The following is a 24,558-nucleotide window of genomic DNA, read 5'->3' on the forward strand; positions in this document are numbered from 1 at the left end:
ATCAGTGGTCACCTTCCTATGCATCCTGCATGTCCAGTTTATACAGCATCCTGTCAAGCAGTCAAGGCAAGGGTACTTTTTTGCCCAGTAGCTAGCTAACTTTTGCTACAAAGAAAGCAAACTCCATAATGAGTTTCTTTGATGCTCATCATCCTCTTTGAAGTAACTGGTGCTGCCAGGAGCAGACTTGTGTCACTGTCCAGAAAAGTCTAAGTTCTTAAAACATTTTAAATGCCATATTCTGCAGGTCTTTGAAGTGTTTGAAGATTACCTGCCTGATTGAAATATACTTTTGTATACCTAAAAAAACTTAATTAACATGACTATAAGTTTGGTTATCATAGATGACTATTAATCTATATTTTTAAATTATATTTTATAATTTTAAATGAATTGCATAAACATAATACCTTAAACAATATTAGAAATATACGTACAGTATAACAAAATTAACCTTAAATTTGTATCAATAAACAAAAATCTATAGCAATGTAAAATACTTCAAACAAGTTGTTGCTCTTTAAAAGTAGATTCAGTAATCTACCCTTTTATCCTATCATATCTATATCCTACATTTCTGTATCATATCCCCCCTTCTTCTTTTAGAATGTGATTGACTATGACCAATAACAATTTGTAACCAACTCCTAAACAAAGACAAACATTTATAATCCATTTTTTGCGGGGAGGGGAATGTGGGCATACTCCTCTAGGTTACTTCCCGCTGATTGAGGGCAGTGTTAATCTTATGGGGATCCTGAGAAAATTAAGAATTTTAGTTAAATCTTGGCTGTAGTAGTCTGTGAGGCTGAATCATTTCATCAGTTGCTTTTAAGCTATTTTGGACGTTGGATCATCTGGACCATGGCTGTCATCAGAGACCTTTCAGGGGGTCTTAGTTGATTAAACCGTATTAGCCTGGAAGAAATCCATGGGTTCTCATCTTCTGTGGAAACAAAAGCAGAACCTCTTTTCCAAAGCAACATATCCTTAGACATAAATTTTGAAGACAAGATAACTTAAAATAACTTAACTTGGTTGCCCCTACAATCAAACATCTCTCTGTACTTAAAAATCTCCAAAATAGGGCTGAAGAGATGGCTCAGTGGTTAAGAGCCCTGGCTGTTCTTATAGAGGTCCTAAGTTCAATTCCCAGCAACCACATGGTGGCTCACAACCATCTGTAATGAAATTTGGTGCCCTCTTCTGGCATGCAGGCAGAACACTGTATACATAACAAATAAGTCTTAAAAAAAAATCTCTGGGTTGGGGATTTAGCTCAGTGGTAGAGCACTTGCCTAGTAAGCACAAGGGCCCTGGGTTTGATCCTCAGCTCAAAAAAAAAAAAAAAAAAAAAAAAAATCTCCAAAACAATATAATAATATGCAGTATCCAGATTCTTTGTGTAATTTCCATCCTTACGTGGCTTAACTTTCTTTTGTTTTTTTTTTTGGGGGGGTGAGGCTGAGGATTGAACTCAGGGCCTTGCGCTTGCTAGGCATGCACTCTACCACTGAGCTAAATCCCCAACCCTTGGCTTAACTATCATATTATTCTTACTATCTCTTTAAAGACTTTATTTTTAAAAACTATCTATAAAACTGTCTTTATATAGCTATCTATATTCCTTTTCCTCTCTCTTCCAAGCCTACGTATATTTTTACACACATTGTAAACCATTTAGAAGTTTTTTCCATCTGAATCTGTCCTATTGTGTATCTGTAATCATCTTTCGACTGGGGCTCCAAGAAGACAGATAAGCTTCCTTTTTTAATACTTTGGGGTTTTATTTATTGAGGCTGGTCTCATGTAGCACAGGCTGCCCTTGAACTTGCCGCATAGCTGAGGATGACCTTTGCCTCCAAGGCCTGAGATTATAGGTGTGTGACACCACATCTGGCTCCCATTTTGTTTTTGTTGTTTTGTTTTGTTTTGTTTTTGTAATAGGATCTTGTGTGTCCCAGCCTGGCCTTGGACTCACTGTATAGCCAAGATTAACTCTGGATTTCTGATACTCCCATTTCTACGTCCTGAGTGTGGGGATTACAGGTGTATGTTAACACTCTTGGTTCATGCAGTTTATGGGGATGGAGCCTAGGTCTTTATGTATGCTAGGCAAACACTCTACCATTGAACTACCTCCCCCGCTCAGAAAGTTGCCTTGAAATGTTTTCATGGGGTTCAGTATAAGTGTATCTGATGCCCTGGATGATTGTGCTACTCTCAACAAGGCCCACACTAAGCATCCCAAATCCCTCATTTCTCTCTTCTTTTGTAGCACATGGCTGATCCCTGTCTCTCTGCTGAGTGAGTAAGGCCTACTCAGTTCCTCCCCTAATTTCAGCCTTCTTGCTGAATGTATCTACTAGAAAATGCTTGGCTTTTTAACTAGCTTCCTATCCTTGGTGATTACAAGGATAGGACTCTGAGATGGTGCTCGAGTTAATCCCGAGGGCATGTAGGTGGCCTGGTCCCCGAGTGCAATCTAAAATCACAGTGTTTCCAAACTGTGGGTCCCGGCCTACCAGTGGGTTGTAAAACCAACTTAGTGGGTCAGACAGTCAGTCATTTCTAAGACTTGAACTATGACAGAAAATATCAGGGTATGGTAAGAGTCTTTGATGTCAGTTCTATTGTGCTGGGTCACAGTGCAAAATGTTCTCATTGTAAACCACACTTTCAAAACGGCTTGCAAACCTCAGGGCTGGAGTCATGGATGGTAGAACAGACTGAGAAATTGAAATTGCTCAGATCAAATATGGAAGGACAAAGACGCCTGACAGGAGCTGTCTGATGGCCAGTTGGCCATCCAGGAGACTCGGTGCAGGGCTGTGGTCAGCAGCTGTGAAGCTTGCGTTATTGCTTTATTAGCTCATGACTGCATTTCCAGAGGCCTAGCCTAATCCCGAAACAGCAAACATCGCCTTTACCGTTGGTTACCTGGAAGGAGAATCAAAAATTGATTTCAAACTCTTTCCATCCAACAAAATATTGTGATGAATGTCTTTTGTAATAGTCTGGGCACTGTAAGATGGGTGAAGGAATTTCCTTAAGGACATTCAACCAGCTATGTCAGGTAAGTAAAGAAACAGAGAGTGGTTGGGGAGATGACATGTGTGTGTGTGTGTGTGTGTGTGTGTGTGTGTGTGTGTGTGTGTGTGCTGTGGAGGCAGAAGTGGATCATCCCAGGGTTGCTAGCCAAGCAGCCTAGCTTTCTTGGTCAAATCTAGTGAGAGATCCTGTCTCAGAAAATAAAGTGGACAGTGCTGGAGGAATGATGCCCAAAGTTGTTGCCTGGCTTCCACATGCACACATGTGCACATCACTCATATACATATGTGCATCTGCACACACAAACATACACATACAAAAATAAATGAGGAGGGGGAGGGTTGAGGAGGGAAAAGTACTTAGCCTTTATTTTATAAAGTTCCCTGGTCCCTGGAATCCCAGAGGATTGGCGGTGGCGCCGGGCCCCTTGGCTTGTTGGGCTTGCACTAGGTGTTTTCTCCAGTCTGAACACAGAACATCATGCAGATGGCTCCCGAGGTTGTTAATGGGTCTTTGAGGAAAAAATGCAATGCCCATCTGCAGCATCTTTCACAGGAGTCTGGCGTGCTCCCTGGTGGGGGAGGGGAACGACATGCTGTTCCCTGCTGTCTCTTTCTGCTGTCCTCTGCCTTCCTGGCTGTGTGATCACTTATTTCAGATTTCTAAGGGCCGAAACTGAAGAGGAGCTACTCACTTCTAAACTGGTACAACCCTCGATGTAATGAATTGTCCTCCGAATCTCTAGTGCAGGCCCCCTTTTATTTATTTATTTTTAACTTCTCCCAAAGTAGTTCATTGTCTTAATTATGTTAATGGGAGGAAAGGCAGTCCTTATTGATGGCTCAATAAATCTGCAGCCACTGATGCCAGACCACTTGGATGCCATGAGTCTAAACAGCGGGGCCATCACTCAATCTCTGTCGGAGGCAGACAGCCCAATTAGTACTCAGCACTTCTTGGCTCCATATCTCTGGTGTCCACTCCCCAGGAAGCAGTTGATCAACTGACTTATTTATAAATGCACCCTGAGAAGGAGGAGGAGCCCCCTCCCCACAGGAAGCTGTTCGAGAGACAGAAATGAGAGCTGGCCAGAGATCTGTTGGAGTAAAAAGGTTGAGTCTTGGCTGGAAAGTTCTGGTATAGGCTTTAAGCCCTGGTGGTCGTCGTCATCTCAAATCCCATGGTACCCCAGCAGAAGATGAGAGAGGAGACAGATATTTTAGCTCAAGCCTTTGCTATTCCAGCCCCCAGCTCTGCCAAAGCCATGGTGGCAGCATTTGAAAGTGCAGGATGCAGACCCCTACTAGACATTGATCACAGCAAGTATGAGATAGGGTGTGCAAAAATGGCCACCTTCTCTGTGCCATCCCAGTTCTTAGGGAAGCCTTTTCGTCTTTAAATCTGGGCATTCTTTGAGCTACAGCAGTGGTTCTCAACCTGTGTGTCTTGACTTCCTGGTGAATGACCCTTTCACAGGGGTCACCTAAGAAAACACAGATATTTATATTATGATTCATAACAATATCAAAATTACAGTTATGCAAGTAGCAATGAGAATAATTTTATGGTTGGGGTCAGCACAACATGAGGAACTGTATAAAGAGTCACAGCATTAGGAAGGTTGAGAACCGTTGCTCAACAGTGAAGTTGTAAATACAGTGTAGTGGACTCCTATCTGGTCATCCCCTCATTGGCCCACTGTGAATGCCTACTTCTTTCCTCTGCCAACTTTGCTCCCCTCCTGCTTCCTCCTGTTTCCTTTAGGGTGATTGTAGTCAGACCTTTTTGTCAGGCTGGCCCCCCAATAATAACACGGAGACTTATTATTATTTATAAAAGCACTCTAGGAAAAAAAAAACAAAAAACAAAAAAAAAGCTCAGCCGGTAGCTTAGGCTGGTTTCTAACTAGTTTTTATAACTTAACTCATATCTTTTAATCTGTACTCCCATGCTGGCGACTTCACCTTTCTTCTTCCCAGCATCCTCTGTGTCTGGCTGTCCCACCTATACCTCCTGCCTAGCTAATGGCTATTTAGCTTTTTATTAAACCAATCAGAAAGTACTTTGGCAAAGACACATCTTCACAGTATAAAAAAAGATTATTCTACAACACACGATCATCTGTCTTTTTCCTCTTCGTGTGTGTGTGTGTGTGTGTGTGTGTGTGTGTGTGTGTGTGTGTGTTGGCTGTCTGATGAGTCATTCTGGAGTACATTGCAGGCCACCAAGAGGGTTTCCATGCATCTTTCTAACCAGTTTCTCCTAAGAGCAAAGGTATTTCTCCTGCACTCCACTCCTCTCCTTGTCTTTCTCTCCTGTTCCCCTCCCCCCACTCAGGAAGCTGAGAGAGATGAATGCTGGTCCTTAGCGTGGATTCTCTTCCATCTAGGTTCTGAGCCCGTGGGGTGGTGCTATTTGACATGCAGGGTGAACCTTCCCTTTCTGTTCAGTGTCTTTGGAAACTCCCTCAAAGACATATAGCTAGAGGCGTGTATCCTGAATGTTTCTTATCAATTCAAATTAACCATTCCAGAGCCTCCAGTGACTCCGGGGGTGGAAGAAAGGATGGGAGTGTTGGGGACATTTGCTTGGTGGTCTTACTTGCTTGTTCAGTAGGAGAGTGGCACAGACAGAGCTCAGCAGAGATCACCTGAGTCCACAGACAGCTAGTGGGAAAGGTGCCGTCCCAAGGCTGTGTATGTAGAGTGCACACCTGGCCCAGAGAGATCCCCGGACACCTGGATTCTCAGTTTAGTTGAATTATGGCTGAAAGAAAATGAGGAATCTGCCTTGATTCACACAGTTGTCATTTGATTACTATTTTCTTCTTCCTGCATTTGATTGAGGAAAGCAGAAAGTTACAAAAATGTAAATCAGCTCTTTATCGTCTAGAGACAAGTTAACATTCTGAGGCTTTGAATGGATTTACTTGGATTGTGTTCTGTGCTTCATTTTATATCTTGCTGCTTCTCTTTACATGCCTTTTAATGACAGATAAATAATATTAAGAGCTGTCTGCTAAAGTGTGCCTCCCAGTGGGGTTGGCTTTCTCTGATTTCCTCTGAAACCACGATGCTTTGAAGACACATCTGCCTGCTTTCTCTCTTCTGGACATCTTTTCTTTTGTATCCAAAGCACTTGCAGTGAGCTTTTTCGAAAGCCAGCATGCTGGGCTGGGTGGACAGCTCATCCAGAGTTCAGTTTCCAGCACCCGAGTGGCTCACTGCTGCTTAAAATGCCTGCTAAGGGATCTGAGACACCCTCTGCTGGCTTCCATAGATACCTGCACTAAATGTGCACTTATGCACACACACAATTAAACAGAACACCAAAAACAATTTCTTTAAAGGGAAGCCTGGCATGGAGTCATAGTTACAGATCTGTAAGCTCGGGTGATATTCAAGATCAGTTATTGTATAACCCGATGGCCTGCCAGCTTTGAAACCCCCATGAATCCATTTGGAAAGGAACAAAACAAGGCTGCAGTGACAGAGAGAGAGAGAGAGAGAGAGAGAGAGAGAGAGAGGGAAAAGAGAGAGAAGAGAGGAGAGGGGGGGGGAGGGGAGGGGAAAGGAGAGAGAGGAGAGAGAGGGGAGAGAGGGGAGAGAGGGGAGGGGAGAGGAGAGAGAGGAGAGAGAGGGGAGAGGAGACAGACAGACACAGAGACAGAGACAGAGGTCGATGGTAGGGTGGGGATGAGGAACGACTCCAAGCTGTTGTCTGTAACAACCTAAGGAGAGGCTCTTTATTCTCTTAGGGGACCTCAAATCAGATGAAGCCAGATTTGTGACTTCCTCACAGAAAGGAATTTCGGGATGAGCCACCACAGCGTAGATTTGAAGTTTATTAAAAGAGATTTTAATATAGATTTTAAGCTCCAGGACTAAAGGAAAGAGATGCTCTTGGGGGGAGATTAAAACATGACCAAGATCGTGGGTGTGGGCTTTTCAAAGAAGGGTCACGCCATTTCCTTTGTAAAAGTCACATAGATAGGACTTTTCGATTAAAAAAAAATTGCTATGCTTATTTATTTTGCTAATCGAGGAAGCATGTGTGCTGATAATGCATAAAATGGAGGAACAACTTTGGGGAGTTGGCTTTCACCTCCTTCCATGTGGGTCCCAGGGACTGAACTCAGGTCAACAAGCTTGGCTACAAATACCTTAACCCGCTGAGCCGTCTAACCAGCTCAACTTTGGTGCTTTTTAATTTTTTTGAAGTTATTTTCAAAGGGTTGCAGGGAATTTAATGAGTGTGGGTGTGGGTTCCAGAGAGTTGAGGCAGACTTGGCAGGATTACAAAGTTCAAGTGGAGAGCTCAGGGATACAGGGAATTATGATGGCTTCACTCTGGATAAAGTTAATAATCGTGTTCATGAGAGTCCCAGAAAATATTTGGGAGAGGAGTGAATATGCTTGGTCTGTTGGGGCCTTTAGCCTGGCTTCCTGCCTCTGTGCTGACAGCCTGCTCAGCAGCATAGCCTGTGGGGACTGTGCTCCTGAGTCTTAATTCCCACCCTCCAAGAGGCTTCAACCAGACTCTGTGGTGAGGGGCTGCTTTTCTGCCATGTCTCCATAATTTTACCTGCTCTCTCTCCTGCCTCGAGGTAATCAAGGGTGGAGAAAGCACTGCCTTGTAGCTGGTGCCTGATGAGGGGGCCCTGATGCCTGATGGGTGGCCCTGATGCCCGATGGGAAGGCTCCAATGCCTGATGAGCGGGGGCCCTGATGCCCAATGGGTGGGCTCCGATGCCTAATGAGTGGATTACTTTGCAGGGACCCTAGGGCCATGGGAGGTACCAGGCTCAGGAGACCTCTGTTTGTTTTAGGTACCTGGCTAGCAGGTTGTAGGAATCTGGGGTTTCCTTTGTCCGTCCTACTCAGGTCTCTCCTTCAGTCACAGGGTGCCCTGTGGAGCAGTTCCACAGATGGACTGAGGATGGTCCTCTTCCACTTGCTAGCAAATGGGCCCCATTCTAATATTGTGTCCACTTAGACACTCTTGCTAGCAAATGGGCCCCATTCTAATATTGTGTCCACTTAGACACTCTTGGTGGTGAGACCCTGTCTGCCTGGCCTCCTGGACCAACAGGACACGGAGGCCCTTTCTGTGGAGGCACAGAGAGTGTCCTGTAGCTGATGTGGGAAGGAGGGATAAGAAGAGCCTTTCTGGGCTCAAAAGATGGCTTTAGCAGTCGAGGTCCTTGAGCCAAGCTTGGCGATGTGAGTTAAACACGTGGTGGAAGGAATCAAGTCCAGCAAGTTGCCCTCTGGCTACCACGGGTGTCCCCCAACAGTAATAGATACAGTGTAATAATAAAATAATAGATACAATGTAATAATTTAAAAAAGCCTTGCTAGGCTGTTCTCCTTTCAGTGACGGGGATGGAACGGGGACATGTGTTAGCAGAGACTCAAGGAGTCTACAAAGGTGTGTTAGAAGAGCCCTCGCAGAGAAAGAGAGAAAGGAGAGAGAGTTTGAGTGAGCATGTGCTCTTGTATTAACTCAGATGAGCAAAGAAGAAAACCACTCAGAACAGTCCTGTGCACAGAGCCGGCCGACCACTGTCACTCCTACCCGCTTTGAGTTGTCACTGAGGCACCTGTCAAGGCCTCACTCCCAGCTTGGGTCTCTGGGGCTTACTCTGCAGTGGCTGCAGCCCCTCCTCAGACCAGGCACTCACGAGCCCTGTTGCTTTTGTGCCCTTGATGCAGGTGGTGCTCCCCACGTTCATTCTGGAAAAGCGGTCCTTGCTGGAGATGTACGCAGACTTTATGGCGCACCCCGACTTGCTGCTGGCCATCACTGCCGGGGCGACGCCAGAGGAGAGAGTCATTAGCTTTGTGGAGTATTATCTTACAGCCTTCCATGAGGGTCGCAAAGGCACCCTAGCCAAGAAGCCCTACAACCCCATTATCGGCGAGACCTTCCACTGCTCCTGGGAAGTCCCTAAGGACAGAGTCAAAGCAAAGCGGACTTCTTCCCATTCTCCCATCAGTTGTCATGAGCATCCGATGGCCGACGACCCTAGTAAAAGCTATAAACTCAGGTTTGTGGCTGAGCAGGTGTCCCATCATCCACCAGTCTCTTGCTTCTACTGTGAGTGCAAGGAGAAGAGACTGTGTGTCAACACTCACGTATGGACCAAAAGCAAGTTCATGGGCATGTCTGTGGGGGTCTCCATGATAGGTGAAGGTAAGCCATCATCATGAATTGGAGTCTTACCCAGTGCTCTTTGCATTTGAGACAAGCAATGGATGCTTTTGTGCATACGTTTATTTATAAATGGTGGTGGGAGGGTGGAGAGGGGTGGATGTCGGGCCGGCTTGGCTGATTTCTCAGTGGCACTAGCTGATGAAAGAAGGGTGGGTCACAGCTTCTGGCTCACCTGTATTGTTGCACACACTGCACTTGCACACTGCCTTCCAGAAGGTCCTTTTAGGTGGTCTGTGGATGGCCCTAAGTATGTGACCACACATGAGTGTGTGGCCCTAAATGTATTCGCCTTCCCTAGTGTTCCGGCTCCCAGACCGTGAGGATAACGGTTGCCTACTGAAAGCTGCTCAGAGAAACCCCTCAAGGCAAGTCCTTGGCTCTGCGCTGGGGATGGTGCAGTGAGTTCAAGGCTGGTTATTCACTGGTGGATGGACAGCACTTTCTCATCTTAGGGAAGAGCCGTGAACGGTTTGTTCACTGTGGGAAGAAACCCAACAAGGCCCGTTAAGTTGTGGTGTCTCATTAGTGCTTATTTTAACTCCTTTCGAGTCACAGATCCATCTGAGACTCTCCAGTTCTCATCCTCAAAAACAAGCAAAACTAAACAAAAAACCCACATAGGCCTTCAGCATGGTTTATTACTATTCAGCTTTTTAAATTTTTATAATTACATGTAATGAATTGTGTGTAATGCACATATGAAGCTCAGATGACAGACTGTCAGGAATTAGTTCTATCTACCACGTGGATCCTGGGGATTGAACTCAGGTCATCAGCCATGAGTCTTTAGGGGACCATTAAGGTCTAAACCACAACAGTCTAGTTGTGTTTTGAAGTGAGGAGGGCTGAGAGGGTGTGCCTGTGGGTGTGAGAGCAAGGGTCACTGAGGTAGATTTTCTTTTCGCTTTAAAACTTGGGAGGAGGGGTGTGTTTTCTGAGAGAGGATTTTCCTTTGTAGTATTGACTGGCCTGGTCCTCACTGTACGGCTGGCCTTGAATTTTCTGCAGTACTCAGGCCTCAGCATCTTAAGTGCTAGGATTATAAGCTTTAGCCACCACATCTGGTTCTTTCCCGAGGTGGTGGTTAAAGAACAAAAATGTGTGTGTGCGCATGTATGCATATATGCATGGCACGTGAGCATAAGGAAGTCAGAGAACCGTGTGCAGGAGTCAGCTCTCCAATCACGTAGGACCCATGAGTTGAACTCATTGTCCTGTGGTCACCAGGCACCTTTGTCTGCCCGAGCCACCTTGCTGGCCCTCGTTGAAGGTTTTGCTATGAGCAACTAGAAGGGTGTATAGCTGAGTGGAGAGAGTATGGAGGAAGAATGTAGCTCACCATTGGTTGAGTATGGTGCTCCTGTGGAGAGCTGTGCACTCTTCCAGGGGAATCCCTGGCCAAGGTAAACTTATGTCATTTAAAGTCCTCAAGGCCAAGAAGCTTTCATTATGAACCCTGGTCCCTGTTGTCCTCCCACAGGAAGAGGTATGGAGGCTTTAGCAGATCCAGAGAAGCTCCCCAGAAGGGTGTCTGTCTTAGGGTTTCTGTTGCTGCTACAGAACACCATGACCAAAAGAATGAGTTAGGGAGGAAGGGTTTATTTGGCTTACACATCAGAATCACCAAAGGAAGTCAGGACAGGAACTCAAACAGGACAGGACCCCCGGAGGCAGATGCAGGCGTAGAAGTCATGGAGGGAGCTGCTTACTGGCTTGCTTTGCCCATCTTACAGAACTCAGGACCAACAGCCCGGGGATGGCACCACCCGCCATGGCTGGGCCCTCCCCCATTGATCACTAAAGGAGAAAAATGCCTTATGGCTGGATCTCATGGAGGCATTTCCTCAGCTGAAGCTCCTTCCTCTGATGACTCTAGCTTGTGTCAAGTTGACTCACAAAACCAGCCAGGACAGTATCCATGGGAGGAGTAGGCAGCTGCAGCAGGCCAAGGTGGGCAACTCTATGAAGATAAGATATGACCGCTGGTGTCTGGGCCTGGAGGTCACTGGTGACCTGGATGGCCTTTGTCTGTGGTGCTGAGTGTAGACCTAAGGGAACTACTTCCAGCAGGATCTGGGGAGAGAGAAGAACAGCGGGTGCTATTTGTGGGCTGTGTTAGGTAGCAGCTTGTGTGAGCTCCCATGCTGGGGACTTCTTGAGTTTACAACACACTTCCAGAAAGTTCCCAGGCTCACAGATTCAGGACGTTGTGAAGGGGAGACTGAGCAAAGAAAGAATGATGCCTGGCCCAGGTACCTTCCATGGGCCTGGCCAAGGCTGCTGAGAAGATGTGCGGTTAGGCCTGTCCTCTGTCCTCTGCCATCAGTTGGGATCCTTTTCCTGAGCCTTCTCCTCAGAGGCAGGCCACAGTGTCACCCGGGCAGCACTGCTGGATCAAAGCCATAAGGCAGTCCCCACAGCTGTATGGCTGAGTGGAAAGTTCAGAGCCAGGCTCGGTAAGGCCCCGAGGAAGGTCTGAGTTTGCAGAGCTGTGTCCTTGGGTCTCTAGTTAGAACCAGGAGCAATTCCATCTACCTCCACTGGAAAACAAAAATTGGGACCAGCAAGAAGACTCAGTAGGTAGAGGCACTCACTCGGCTGAAAACCTGAGTTTAACTCCAGGACACATGGTGGGAGAAGCTCCTCCCACAATTTTCTTCTGGCTATCACACATCCACATGATAGATAGATAAATTAGGAAAAAATTAGTGTTGGGTTATTTTATTTGATTTTATTACTTATTCTAAATTCCCCACAGAATAAGTTCTTTAGCTGTTTTTGTTGTTGTTTTATTTTTAAAACAGGTTCTTTTCAAAGTCCTGTAATTCATTATTTAACCCAGGCTGGCCTTGCACTTGCAGTGATCCTCCTGCCTCTGCCTCCCAAGTTCTGGGACTAGAGGCCTGCACCATGATGCCCAGCATTATCAGCTCTTTGTAGATGAAATGCAGGTGTTTTCTAGAGAAGTCTCTGCCCCAGGTTGCTGCTCATTTCATGCAGACAGTGTTGCAGGCTTGTTTACCTCCTCATTGATAATGGTCTCTAGAAAGGCTGTCTTCTCCGTTCATCCATCCATTCATCTGACAGGTGACACTCTGGCCACCTGGAAGGGGGCTACTGTCTTCATTTCCTTCACTGTTGCTGTAGTAAAATACAAAAGCAACCATGGGAGAAAGTTTGTCACCAGTTCCAGGTGACAGTCCATCATGGCAGGAAAGTCACTGCAGGAGCTGGAGAGAACTGGTCACAGTGTGTCCCCATCGGAAGAGAGCAGTGAGACACACTGGTGCTCACCTCCCTTTCCACTTTTCGTTCAGCCCAGGGCTGCAACGGTGGCATGACCCTGTTCATATTCCGGATGGCCCTGCCCACTTCAGTTAACCCAATTGAACCCCCTCACAGGTGCACCCACAGGCCAGCCTGTCTAGACAACTCCTCCCCGAGACTCCCTTCTGAGTGATTCTACATGGGGCCGACAATGAAAACTGACCCTCAAAACCAGCGAGTAGCCATTAAACCTGCAGTGTGTACGGAGGCCTGGGAGTGACTGGAAGCTCCTTCCAGAGTCCCAGGGCCTCTTCCCTGCCAGAACTCCTCTCTGGGGATGTGGCTGGAGCTTGAGGAATCAAGGAACTTAGGACCAAGACTGACAGGACCATCCTGGTGGCTTTTTCCCCTTTTTCCTTGAGACAGGGTCAGGTTTCCCTGTGTCACCCAGGTAGCCCTGGTGTTCTCTGTCCTCAGCCTCTGGATGACAGGTGTGCTCCACCACACCTGTGATGTCTCTTTTCGACCTGCCAGCTCTTGTTTTTTGTCTTCTCAAGCTTCCCAGTTTGTGAAAGTCTTCCACAAAAGTAGGTTTTGAGACTTGTTCAGGCTAGATCCTTCTGCAAGGCCCTTGGTATCAAGAAGCCACAATAATGTGAGTGTCATGTCTAATTCCCCTAGTAAGTGTGTGCATGGGATGATGGAGCATCAGGCCATGGGTGGCAGGGGTGGGGTATCTCTCTGAGGTACAGAAGGTCAAGGTCATAGTAAGAACACGGGAGCCTGAGTTTCTTTCAGGACAGTAGTTAGTAGAGTCCAGTGCTGTAATGAGCTGGAGAAGGTGGTGTGAGGAAGCCAGTCTGTTCTGACCGTGTATGTTTTGGGTAGGATGGAGGAAGGCTGATTTACTATCTGAATTAAGTGTCCTCAATTGTATTCCTGGCCAGAGGGGGGATTAAGTACAGTAGCAGACCTCCTGTCATGCCCACGAGGCTGTGAACTCACAGAGCCGTCCTCAGCCCTCACTTGTTTCCATTTCCATGCAGGCGCTGTGAGTGAGCCTCACTCCAAGCTTGGTGGTCTAGACTGGTATGGCCCCATGGGTTCACAGAAGTGGACTCTTGGTCCATGGGCAGGAGCTCAGACCTTCATGGATTTAGCTGAGAGCCTATAGTGTATTGTGTGTACTGTAGCTCCAGGAACTGCGGGGTACGTGAATGAGAGCTGACATCACACTCTCTTCACCGTACTCCAGACCTGTGTCCCATCTACCCCGCTCCCTGCCCCCATGCACACGTTCATTCTTTCTTCTCCCTCCCTACTCCCCATCCTCGACTTCTCTCCCCTCTAGAGCTTTGTTTCAGGAGAGAAACCAGGATTGGCAGTGTCCCTTAGCATCAGTTGTCCCCTGTGTACATTGAAACCATGACCCTCACTATCTGGTGGGATGCTGTGAGGCCTTGGAGGGCACCCTACAAAGTTCTCAGGAGACTGGTGACCAGTGAGCACTCAGGGTTGTCATAGGGACTGTTGGCTGCAGTCCTCACTCTTGCTGGTTGGGGAAGCAGGTGCCTTGGGAGGGAGCATCATAAGCCACTTCTGGTCATGTATATCTAGTTAACGAATACAGAGTGGTCATCTGTGTAGGTTCATGGTACCCTTGATTATGGGTGCCCTTGACTCAATGCTGAAGGGGAACAGGGAGATATATGCAGGGCCAGGTGCTTGTTCATGAAGTTTTCCTGGTCCTGCCTGGCTCATGGTCAGGACAAATCTCTCTCACCCACCAGTCCCTGCAGCCACTCAGACCCAACCAAGTAAACACACAGACTTATATTGCTTACAAACTGTATGGCCATGGCAGGCTTCTTGCTATCTAGTTCTTCTATCTTAAATTAACCCATTTCTATTAATCTATAAGTTGCCACATGGCTCGTGGCTTACCAGTATCTTACAGGTTGGTAGTCATGGCGGTGGCTGGCAGTGTCTCCTGACTCAGCCTTCCTGTTCCCAGAATTCTCTTCTCTCCTTGTCCTGCCTATACTTCCTGCCTGGCTACTGGCCAATCAGCATTTTATTCATACAGAGCGATGTCCACAGCACTCCTCACTCCAGCAGCCCTGGAGCAAGACTGGAGCCTTTCCCTTCCTTGGTGCTCTGCTCAGCCTCCACACCTCTGCACACCACCTCTCCCCTCACACAGGCCCTTTCCTTGGTCTTGGGAATTGCGTATGTGGGTCTGTGCACCTGTTTTGTCTTATACCTAGCTCAAATGCCCCTTCCTTGAGGCACCTTCCTTTTTCTAGGTTAATTTGTCCTGATAGGGGCCTCTTTGGCACTGGCCACCTCTCCCCTACTGCCTTGATCCCAGGCATGATGGTGTCTTTGCTGTGATGAATGTCCACTCAGATGACAAAGAGCAGGTCTACTTTGCTTGTGGTGTTTTCCAGAGCTCTGCATGGTGCAGAGAGTGGAACACAGGACAATGAACAGAGAGCTCTCTTGAGGTAGGAGGCATGGCATTTGTTGCAGGATGAACACAGGGCAATGAACAGAGGGCTCTTGAGGTAGGAGGCATGGCATTTGTTGCAGGACCCTCTTGTGTCTCCCCCTGGGGTGTTCCCATCCTTCATGCTCTCTGCCTGTTCTTGCTGCTTGACTCTCCCTCTCTCCTGGAGGTGTACTTCGGCTCCTGGACCATGGGGAAGAATATGTCTTCACGCTGCCCAGTGCCTACGCCCGCTCTATCCTCACTGTCCCATGGGTGGAGCTTGGAGGGAAGGTCAACATCAATTGTGCCAAGACCGGGTACTCTGCCACCGTGACATTCCATACGAAGCCCTTCTACGGTGGAAAGGTCCACAGGTAGGAAGTGGCCAGGACTCTGGCTGTCTATCTTTTTGTGCCTGAGTCCCCTCATCCTTTTAAAAGAAATCAGATATGGTGGACATGCCTGTTATCTCAGCATTTGGAAGGCAAAAGCAGGAGAATCAGAAGTTCAAGGTCATCCTTGGGTATTTAGTGAGGCTTGCTTGAGATACATGAGATCTTGTCACTTAAAAGACATAGATTGAGTTCTAGCCAAGTATAATGCCTCTTACCTAGAAGCCCAGTCCTCTGGAGGCAGAGCAAAGAAAATCTCAAGTTCTGGTTCAGCTACACAGCAAACTCCAGGCTAGCTTGGATAACATAGTGAGGCCCTGTCTACAAAAGCGAAGGGGCTGGGAACACACCTCACTGGTAGAATGTTTGTCTGACATGCACGAAGACTTGGGTTCAATCCCCCAGCACTCTCTACCCTAAAAAAGATGGCATTTCAGTAGATGAGTCGACCATCAGGATAGTGAACAGTTCTTGTTTGAAAGGCACCTTTCCCCCGACTTCATAGGGTAGGCTTTGCCCCCCTCCTCCCCTGAGTCATCATCTATGGGCAATCTATGGTAGTGCAGGAGACACCTAGAGGAAACTGGCCTTTTAGCCCCTCACTTTATAGTGGGTGCTCTACAAGCACAAGCATTGTGGTGGTCCCCATTTCTCAGCTCCTGGAGTCCTGGACAGCCAAGCCACAGACTCTGTCTCTCCTCAGAAGCTGGGAAACCAGGTCTTGAACTAGAGGTCACCATTGGAAGAAGGACAGACGTGTTCTAACGCCCTGTCTGGAGGAAACCTGCCATCGTGCAGATCTCAGTCCCCAAGCTGCTGTTTGTTGGACTTTGCTGTAATTAGCTTGGGGACACACGCAGACACCCTCAGCGGTATGCTGGAGCTGACGTTGTCTGGGGGAGTTTCCTGCCAGCATTCGGTTCTCAGGCTGTCAGTTGAAAGACAATAGAACCAGCATCCAAAGCAAAAGTTTCCCACCGGGCCCACTGTATACTTTGCACCAGTAGGCTTGTCCACTAGGAACCTGAATGATTCCTAGGCCAAGAGAGGTGGCTTCCATGCCTGCACTTGAAAACTGGAAACTTGGTCTGGAGATAGCTCAGAGGCTAAGAATACTTAATGTTCTCGCAGAGAACCAGAGTCCAGTTCCCACAATGGATGGCTCACAATGACCTATAGCTCCATCTTCAAGCAATCTGATGCCTCTGACCTCCACAGACATCCATACCCAGCATGTACACACTTCTCCCCACTACATATAGTTAAAATAAATAAATAAAGATAGGAAAAGTAAAAATAGGAAAAGCAAACTGGAAACAGCACAAGCTGGACCATTGGGTCCTGAGGACTTGGCTCCAGGGGCATTTCCTCCCACTCAGACACAGAGCCCTGGGTTCTCCAGGTCAGGCAGAGGACTGGTAGTCTCCATGGGCCATTTATTATTATTATTGTGTGTATGCAAACACATGTGGGGGCGGCGGGGGTGGGGGAAGAGTGGCATGGTGTTCATGTGGAGGTCAGAGGACAGCTTTGTGGACTTGGTTTTTACCTTCCACCTTTCCATGGGTTCTGGGGACCTAATTCAGGTTGCTAGGCTGGCATGGCTAGCACCTGTACCTGGTGAACCACCTCACAGTTCTCCACCGGGGTCTTCTAAAGAGAGTTTGAAGGTGGTCATTCAGCTTACTCCTCTACAGGTAGTGCCATGAGCTGGCAGGTGGGGCCATGAAACCAGGTTTGGCTTGGCCTTCATCAGGAAGGTGTGGGTGCTGGGCAGCTGTATGGACTCTGAGGAGTGTGAGCAGCCCAGGCTTCATCCCCACACAGAACTGACCTTATAGTGATGGAATTGTTTGCTTTAGCTTTATTTTATTTTTGAGACGTTACGATAGAGCCTAGACTGGCCTTAAATGTGTAGTCCTCCTGGCCCTGACCCAAATGCTGAGATTTACAGACATGCACTGTGATGCTTGGCATAGAACCAAAGGTCTTATTTAAGGACGTGAAATTTCCTCCTCCTCCTCCTGTGGTCAAACTGTAGCACTCGGAGATGCTATTTGGGGAGGAGAGTATATTTTCATTTTCCTGTTGGCTCATCCTTATGACAGACAGTGTTGCATATAACTGCTTTGAGAGTCGGTCAGGGCAGAGAAGTGGGTTCTGACCACTGCTACTGATTTCGAGTTTGTGGCTTGCCCTTTTCTCTCTCTTCCTTTTTTTTTTTTTTTTTTTTTTTTTTTTTGAGGTCTATCCATCTAGCCCTGGCTGGTCTCAGTTTCCTAATTTCTAGGGGTTACAGGCATGGGCCAACACACCCACACACCTTTTTTGGTTCTCATCAAGAATACTACACCTTTTTTTAAAGGCCCAGTCTTTGAGCCAAGTTGCAAAACAATCCCTTCTCTCTAAGCCTCCTAAAAGTCTCTGAACCAGAGTTCCCTTTTGCTTCATCTGACTCATTCATGATTTCAGGGTCACAGCCGAAGTGAAACACAACCCAACCAACACTATCGTCTGCAAAGCGCATGGGGAATGGAACGGAACCTTGGAGTTCACCTACAGCAACGGGGAGACCAAAGTCATTGACACGACTGCCCTGCCTGTGTACCCTAAGAAGCTCAGACCTCTGGAGAAGCAGGGGCCCATGGAGTCCAGGTATGCCTGCCCAGCTCAGCTGCCCCGGCCCTGACTGAGGGGCCCATGGGAAACTTCAGCAGCACAGCTAATGGCAAAGGACCAGAAGCTGCTTTCTTTAGTTGTCTGAATTTCCCCTGCTGGGTCCATGGGGACAGACCCATGTAGCTGTCAGTTGGGTGGTTCTGCAGTTAGAGAGTGGACTGTCCTGAAAAAGCTTGTCAACCCAACTGCCATATTATTGGCCGATTGTAAATTAATCACAGAGTTGCTGGTAATTGAAAGAACTATGCAGGGAAGCAGTGAGAGTTTCTTTTTTTCTCTTTGACAGACTAGCAATGTTATTTTTAAAATATTGAGTGCTGGCACATGTAGTGATCCCTCTCCACACGTCCCGTGCTCTTGGTAAAAGCACATACAGTTAGGGACCACTAGATTTCAATACGTGAGCTCACTTGAGTCTTGCATTCTATTTCTAGGGAATCTATCCATTGACATGGAAAATTATTAAATACACTAACGATTCAAACACAAATTTATTTTTATTTTGAGAAAACAATTCAAGAAATAGAAACCACCTACTTGCCTAGCATTTGGAAAATGATTAAGTAAATTATGAAATATCCACTTTTAATTAGTATATCCACTATGTAGTATATTATGTGGTCACTGAAAATGACAAGTATACAGCTCTTTTGATATTTCAATTTATTAGCCAATGAGGCCTATGGGTCCAACTGATCCCTGGCAAATTTACAAAAAACAAAGTTTTTGTTTTTCCCCTATATTTATGTTTTTTGTATATGGGCATGTATGTGCTGCCGGACACGTGGAGATCAGAGAATATCTCTCCTTCCACTTGTGAGCTCTTAGCATCCAACTTAGGTTGTCAGGCTTGGTGCAAGTACCCTTACCCAGAGCCATCTTGCTGCCTCTCCCCAGGTGATTTTTTGAATAAAGTTTTATTGAAAACCAATCATGCTCATTCATAGCAGTACATAGTTGACAGGCTGTTTATGACTGCCCTCCTGCTACAACAGCTGAGTTTAGTTGCAACCAAGACCCATTAGATTTACTATCTGGTCCTTCATGGACAATGTTTGTCAAGGCCTTCTTTAAATCTAAGTCTGCTCTTTAGCGTGGGGCTAAGAGGAAATTGTATATGCCATGGAAGGCTTTGCTGGCACTAGAAGAGGACAGAGAGAGCTACATGGAAGACATGCTTACTGAGTGGAAGCAAAGCAGGGCACCTTTGCCAGACTGTAGGAGTAGTACCCTCTTCCTGGGTACTGGTTTGAAAACCAGTGATCCTCATTCATGGCAGTGAATAGCAAACACAGCTTTTCTGTGCTGCCGTGGAGTCATGACCTCATGTTTCCCACCCCAGACTGTTGGGCAGGGGCAGCAGGAAGAGAAAGAGTTGTGGTAAGGAGGCAGCCCACCACCAGGCCTCTGAGGGGCATCCCCAGGAGGTTCAGCTGCTCCTTGCCAGACTTTGCCTTGCCTGCCTCTGGGTACTTGGAACCCTGCAAAGAGGAGGAAAGGAACCCTAGAGGGCTGCTTGCTGCCTTTCCTTCTCTGTATGATTTTAAACAGTGTTGGGCATGGTGGCACACGCCTGCCTACAACCTAACACTCAGGAAGCTGAGGCAGGACACCAAGCTTAGAAAGCAGCCTGGGCTTAACCAAGACCATATAAGCGGACTCTAGGGAAATTGTCTACTTGAGATATGGAGTAGTTGCTCTAAGCACCTGTCTCCACCATCCCTGCTAGGTCCCAAGGGACACTCAGCATAACTTGTCTCAGCTCTACTGTGGTGCCAGCTGTTTCCATTGGCAGACTACCCCAGTAGTGGCCTGAAGATACTGTCTGCCCATCTGTGCCCTAAAGACCAGTATTCGTCTGGGCAAAGGTCCTGTCTTAGATCAGAGGCAGGCCTGGACATGCCACTCTGGCCACACCCTGTACTACTCTGGCAACCCCTTGGGGGCACCTCTTCCCACTCCTTCCCCTAGCTTGCCATTCAGGGTTTTTCTTAGTCAGGTTCCCTGTTCCTCACACTCATCTGACATTAGTTTTCTTTACAAAATGCAGTTGCTAGTTCTATAGCCACTTGTGTCATTGGGTCTTGAGGATTAAGTGAGTGTCTCTAAAATGTTTAGAGGGTGCCGCCAGGTAAGGGCTGTGCATGCCTGCTCTTTCCAGAGACTCAGAACATGAGGACAGGTAATGTGGAGGCAGCAGATGTGTGACCAAGGAGCCCGGGCTCCACCCCTGGCTCTTGTGTTTCAGGACACCTTGACTGGATTCTTGCAGACAGCTGCCTGGATGCCCTTCCCTGCCTGGTCACTGTCGTGCCAGCAGCTGGCTCAACCTGAGGCTTTCCTTTACTACTTGTCCTTCTAGGAACCTCTGGCAGGAAGTCACCCACTACCTGAGGCTTGGTGACATCGACGCAGCCACAGAGCAGAAGCGGCGCCTGGAGGAGAAGCAGAGGATGGAGGAGAGGAAACGGGAGACCCTTCGCACACCATGGCGGCCCAAGTACTTCATTCCGGAGGTAACCGTCCTGCTGCCAGGCTCTGGCCCTGAGTAAGGGCACCTTGGCTTTTATTGCTGCCACTGTTGGATGGAGCAGGGACAGTGTGGCTCTGGCTCGGGTTGTGGGCAGGAATTTGGGTATCCCAATAAGGTCTTGGGACCTTGTGCCATCCTGAGGAAAGAAGTCGTCAGCTGACACTTCCCTGCAGTGTTCCTTCCTTCAGAAACCCTTCTGGCCAGCCAGGCCAAGGAGGGGACTGCCGATCTGCACTACCACTATTCCCTCTCCTCACCTGGCTGGCCTTTAAGCCTCCCCATTTGAGTACTGCCACAGAGCATGGCCTTCTCTGGGTCACATGGAGGGGACATACTGAGCAGAGCTCAATTGAGCCTCCACCCCACAGGGAAGCACGCAACATGCTGTGCGTGCATTTGAGATCAACCTTACTTTAGTTTTGTCTCCTGTGGCTGTGATAAAATTCCATGACAAAAGCAACTCAGAGGAGAAAGTTATTTAGCTCACAGTTCCAGGCTGTCACTGTGGGCAAGTAGAGGTGGCAGGCACTTGAGGTGGCTAGTCACATCTGCAGTCAAAGTTGGGGAGTATGCATTTACACATGCATAGCTCACTTTGTCTACTCTTAACAGTTTAGGATCTCATGGTCTTTCCGTGCATTTAACATAACCAAGATGATTCTGCACAGACAGGGCCACAAGCCTACCTAATAGACAATCCCTCGTTGGTTGATTCTAGATTGTATCAAAGTGTCATGGGGTTGTTTAGTAGGAGTCTGGGGATATACCTCAGTTTGTAGGCAGCTTCCCTTCCACCACTGGATGTGGAGGTGCAGGCGGGAGCACCAGAGGCCCGAGGTCATACTCGGGTGTGTAGCGAGCCTGGTGGCTTGGAGAAGCAGGCTAGTGAGTAGTGGGAAGACACAAGAGTCTATCTTCCATCCAGATAACAGACTCTTTTTTTTTTTTGAGCTGAGGATCAAACCCAGGGCCTTGCGCTTGCTAGGCAAGCACTCTACCACTGAGCTAAATCCCCAACCTGGACTGATTCTTTGTGAGGAGCCAGGACAGAGTTTTTATGAAGATTATAGTATTTGTATGATGCTAAGGGCTTATACAAATTTAAATTCCAAGAGCCAATCAGAACAGATCAACGGGTCAGGTGCTGCTAATCTCTAACTCCTGCTATGAGGATGGATATGGTGTCTGGTTGTTGACTGTGGGGTGAGCTGGAGCAGCCTTGTGGCCTAGGTGGGGCAGGGGTGACCCTATGGATAGGAACAGCAGTCAGTAGCTGAGACTGTCTGGCAGCCTGCATTTCAGGGCTGGAACTTCAGACTTGATGGTACTTGGGAGATTGCCTTGAAGGGTCTCCTGTGTGGGGGCCTCATTCAGGTGATAGAAATCCTTGAAGCCTTCCTTGAGGTGAGTCCTGTCTTTGAGCTAGCTTGCCTGAAAGTGGAAATTCCTTCTTGAAGTTCTGTCCCTGGGGCTTGAGAAAAGCCAACAACATGTCTGTTAACAAGAGGGCTGGGGACGCATCACCCCGACACCAGGACAGTTAGCGTCCATCTTGTTTCTCTTCTGGTTTGTTGCCCGCTGACAGATGCCATCGTTTTGAGTCTTGTCCTCACCTGGTGGCTGACTGCACTGTGACAAACACCTGCCCAAAGCCTCATTGGGTGGGTGGGTTTTTAACGTTACCTTTCCTCTCTGCTGCTGACTCATCCTGTCTGCCTCTCTTCTGGTCCCACTGCCTTCGAAGTCTTTTTTGCCAAGTCATCTAGAGAAAAAGGGGTCTTGACAGCTTCTTCTATTTTGGTTGTTCCATGGGACTTCTTTTAAAAGCAAATGCATAGTCTTAGCTGGGCAAGGAGAAATGCACTCTCAGATGAGCTCAGAAAGTGTCAGGGTTAAGGAAGATAGGCTTGTGAGTTGCTGGGCTCAGGTCTTAGCCAGTCTGTGTGGTCTCCGTGTCAGGCTGGCTGGGTGGGAGGTGTCCTTGTTTCTCAGTCTGCTGCTGAGGTCCTCATGTCATACCCCCCTCCTTCTTTTGCAGGGTGATGGCTGGGTGTACTTCAACCCCCTCTGGAAGACACACTGATGGGCGAGGTGCAGTGCTACCCTCCATAGGCCTGACTGTAGGAATTAAAGTGGTACAGTATCAAGACTCTGTTGGCCTCTGCTGACCCTCTTGTTAGCATTCATGTCAGAGGGGTTATATACTGTGAAACATGCACCCCAAATTCTGTCTGAGGATTGATTCAAGAGCCAGCTGAGGCCCGAGTGCACACAACGCACCGGCCAAGGCTGAATTGGGCCATCTTGAGCTCCTCTGTATTCACGAGAATTGATGTTTTCTATTTTTCACTTTGCCAAGGTAGTTTTGCACTTATGAAGGTATTTTCCACTCACCTAATTCCTGTTACAATGCAGGTTGATGTGGCATGGCCAGTTGAAGCCCCTGTCTGAAAAAGGGGCTCATTCCTGGCAGAAGGGGGGTCGCCACCCTTTGTTGATGATTGTTATGATCCAAGTCCACACCCAGGAAAGAACAAGTGGACCTTCCTGTTGGCAGGGGACAGGAAGCCACTGGTGGCTGATGTGGAAGCCTTCTAGAAGTGAGTGGCTCTGGAGGAATCAGAGCCAGGGCCCCCTGGTAGTTTTAGCCCATCCTCCTGACACTTCTCATGCCCAAAGCATGAACCTCTATGTTCTGCACAGCAGAAAACAAATCACAGTCATGACAAAGGGCTCTGGAAGTTCAATACACGCATGCACACACTTCATGGACCACCACTGCCTCTTATCTAGTTGGGGAAAAAAAAGAAAGTCTGTGTATTTTTTTCCCTTAATTTTGACCCAAAATGCAAGAAAGCCACTGTAACTAGGGCACCCGAGTCCCCTCAGTCCCAAATGAGTATCAGTCTCTAGCCTCTGCACAGGTCAAACACAGAACCAACAAAACTGAGAAAAGGAAAGTCCAATTTGATTTCTGTTGAGTGCTTAATTTATTTTGTACCATGCCACTCCAATAATATTTATAAAATCCAGTAGCATGAATGCTTCTCTGCAGTAATACTAATTTTGTGCCTTTTGTCCGCTTTCTTAAGACCAACTGTTGACACTTTGTAGATATTAGACAAATATATTTCCATTAAATACTCTTGTGTCTGGTGTGTGTGTTATTTTTAGGGATCCAAAGTTCTGATTGGTGGTTCTGAGTAATCTCAATTTTTCTTGTTTAGATACTGCTAGTAACAACAGTAGCTACATTAAAATGTGTATTATGTGTGTGCATCTAAGTGGAGTGCTTGTAGAGGTCAGAAGAAGGTGGTGGATCCCTTGGAGCCAGAGTTACAAGTGATTGTGAGCAAGTGGCTAGACATGGGTGCTGGCAATTGAATACCACCAGTTTTTGCAAGAACAGAATGTTCTCTTAACCACTGAGCCGTGTCTTCAGTCCCCAACACTGTTTTAAATGCACTGAAAAAGGCCCAGGTCAGCATCACTTAGGGGGTGCTATCAGTTATCAGATCTATGAAAGTAAATGATTATGCACCCCATGTTTAGGGTCAACTAGAGCAACATACTTGAGACTCCATCTCTAAACAATAGCCCTGGGAAGAACTGTATGCCTAGATGGAAAGAACAAATTCTTAGAAACATACCCTACTAGGAATGAATCATAAACTAAGAAATTAGAATAGATCTATAAATAGTAAGTTGCTTTGATCAGCCACTTAAAATCTCCCAACCAAAAAATGCCAGGACCAGATGGCCTCTAAGATGAATCTTACCAAACATTTAGAGTTACACCAGCCATTCTGGATTGGTCTGATTTGCCAGATGATGCCCAACACCAAAGCAAGAACAGATTAAAAACAAACAAACAAACAAAAAAACCCAAAAACGAGCATCCTGTATAAATATTGGCTCAAAATTTCTTA

At 47.2% G+C, this 24,558-nt stretch overlaps 1 protein-coding gene across 3 annotated transcripts in view; it reads left to right on the forward strand.

Moving 5' to 3' along the window:
• The window catches only part of Osbpl10 (oxysterol binding protein like 10), a 224,393-nt gene extending 200,619 nt beyond the window's left edge, over positions 1-23,774 (forward strand). For all 3 annotated transcript variants that reach the window (XM_036193291.1, XM_036193290.1, XM_036193292.1), the window contains 5 exons: positions 8,766-9,246; positions 15,213-15,399; positions 17,890-18,072; positions 20,459-20,612; positions 22,668-23,774. In XM_036193291.1, coding sequence (XP_036049184.1) covers positions 8,766-9,246; positions 15,213-15,399; positions 17,890-18,072; positions 20,459-20,612; positions 22,668-22,712 — 1,050 coding nt within the window. In that variant the 3' untranslated portion in view covers positions 22,713-23,774. The remainder of the gene's footprint in view (positions 1-8,765; positions 9,247-15,212; positions 15,400-17,889; positions 18,073-20,458; positions 20,613-22,667) is intronic.
• The last annotated feature ends 784 nt before the right edge of the window (positions 23,775-24,558 follow it).

This window comes from Onychomys torridus, chromosome 7, assembly GCF_903995425.1.
Source record: "Onychomys torridus chromosome 7, mOncTor1.1, whole genome shotgun sequence".
Classification (NCBI taxonomy): domain Eukaryota; kingdom Metazoa; phylum Chordata; class Mammalia; order Rodentia; family Cricetidae; genus Onychomys; species Onychomys torridus.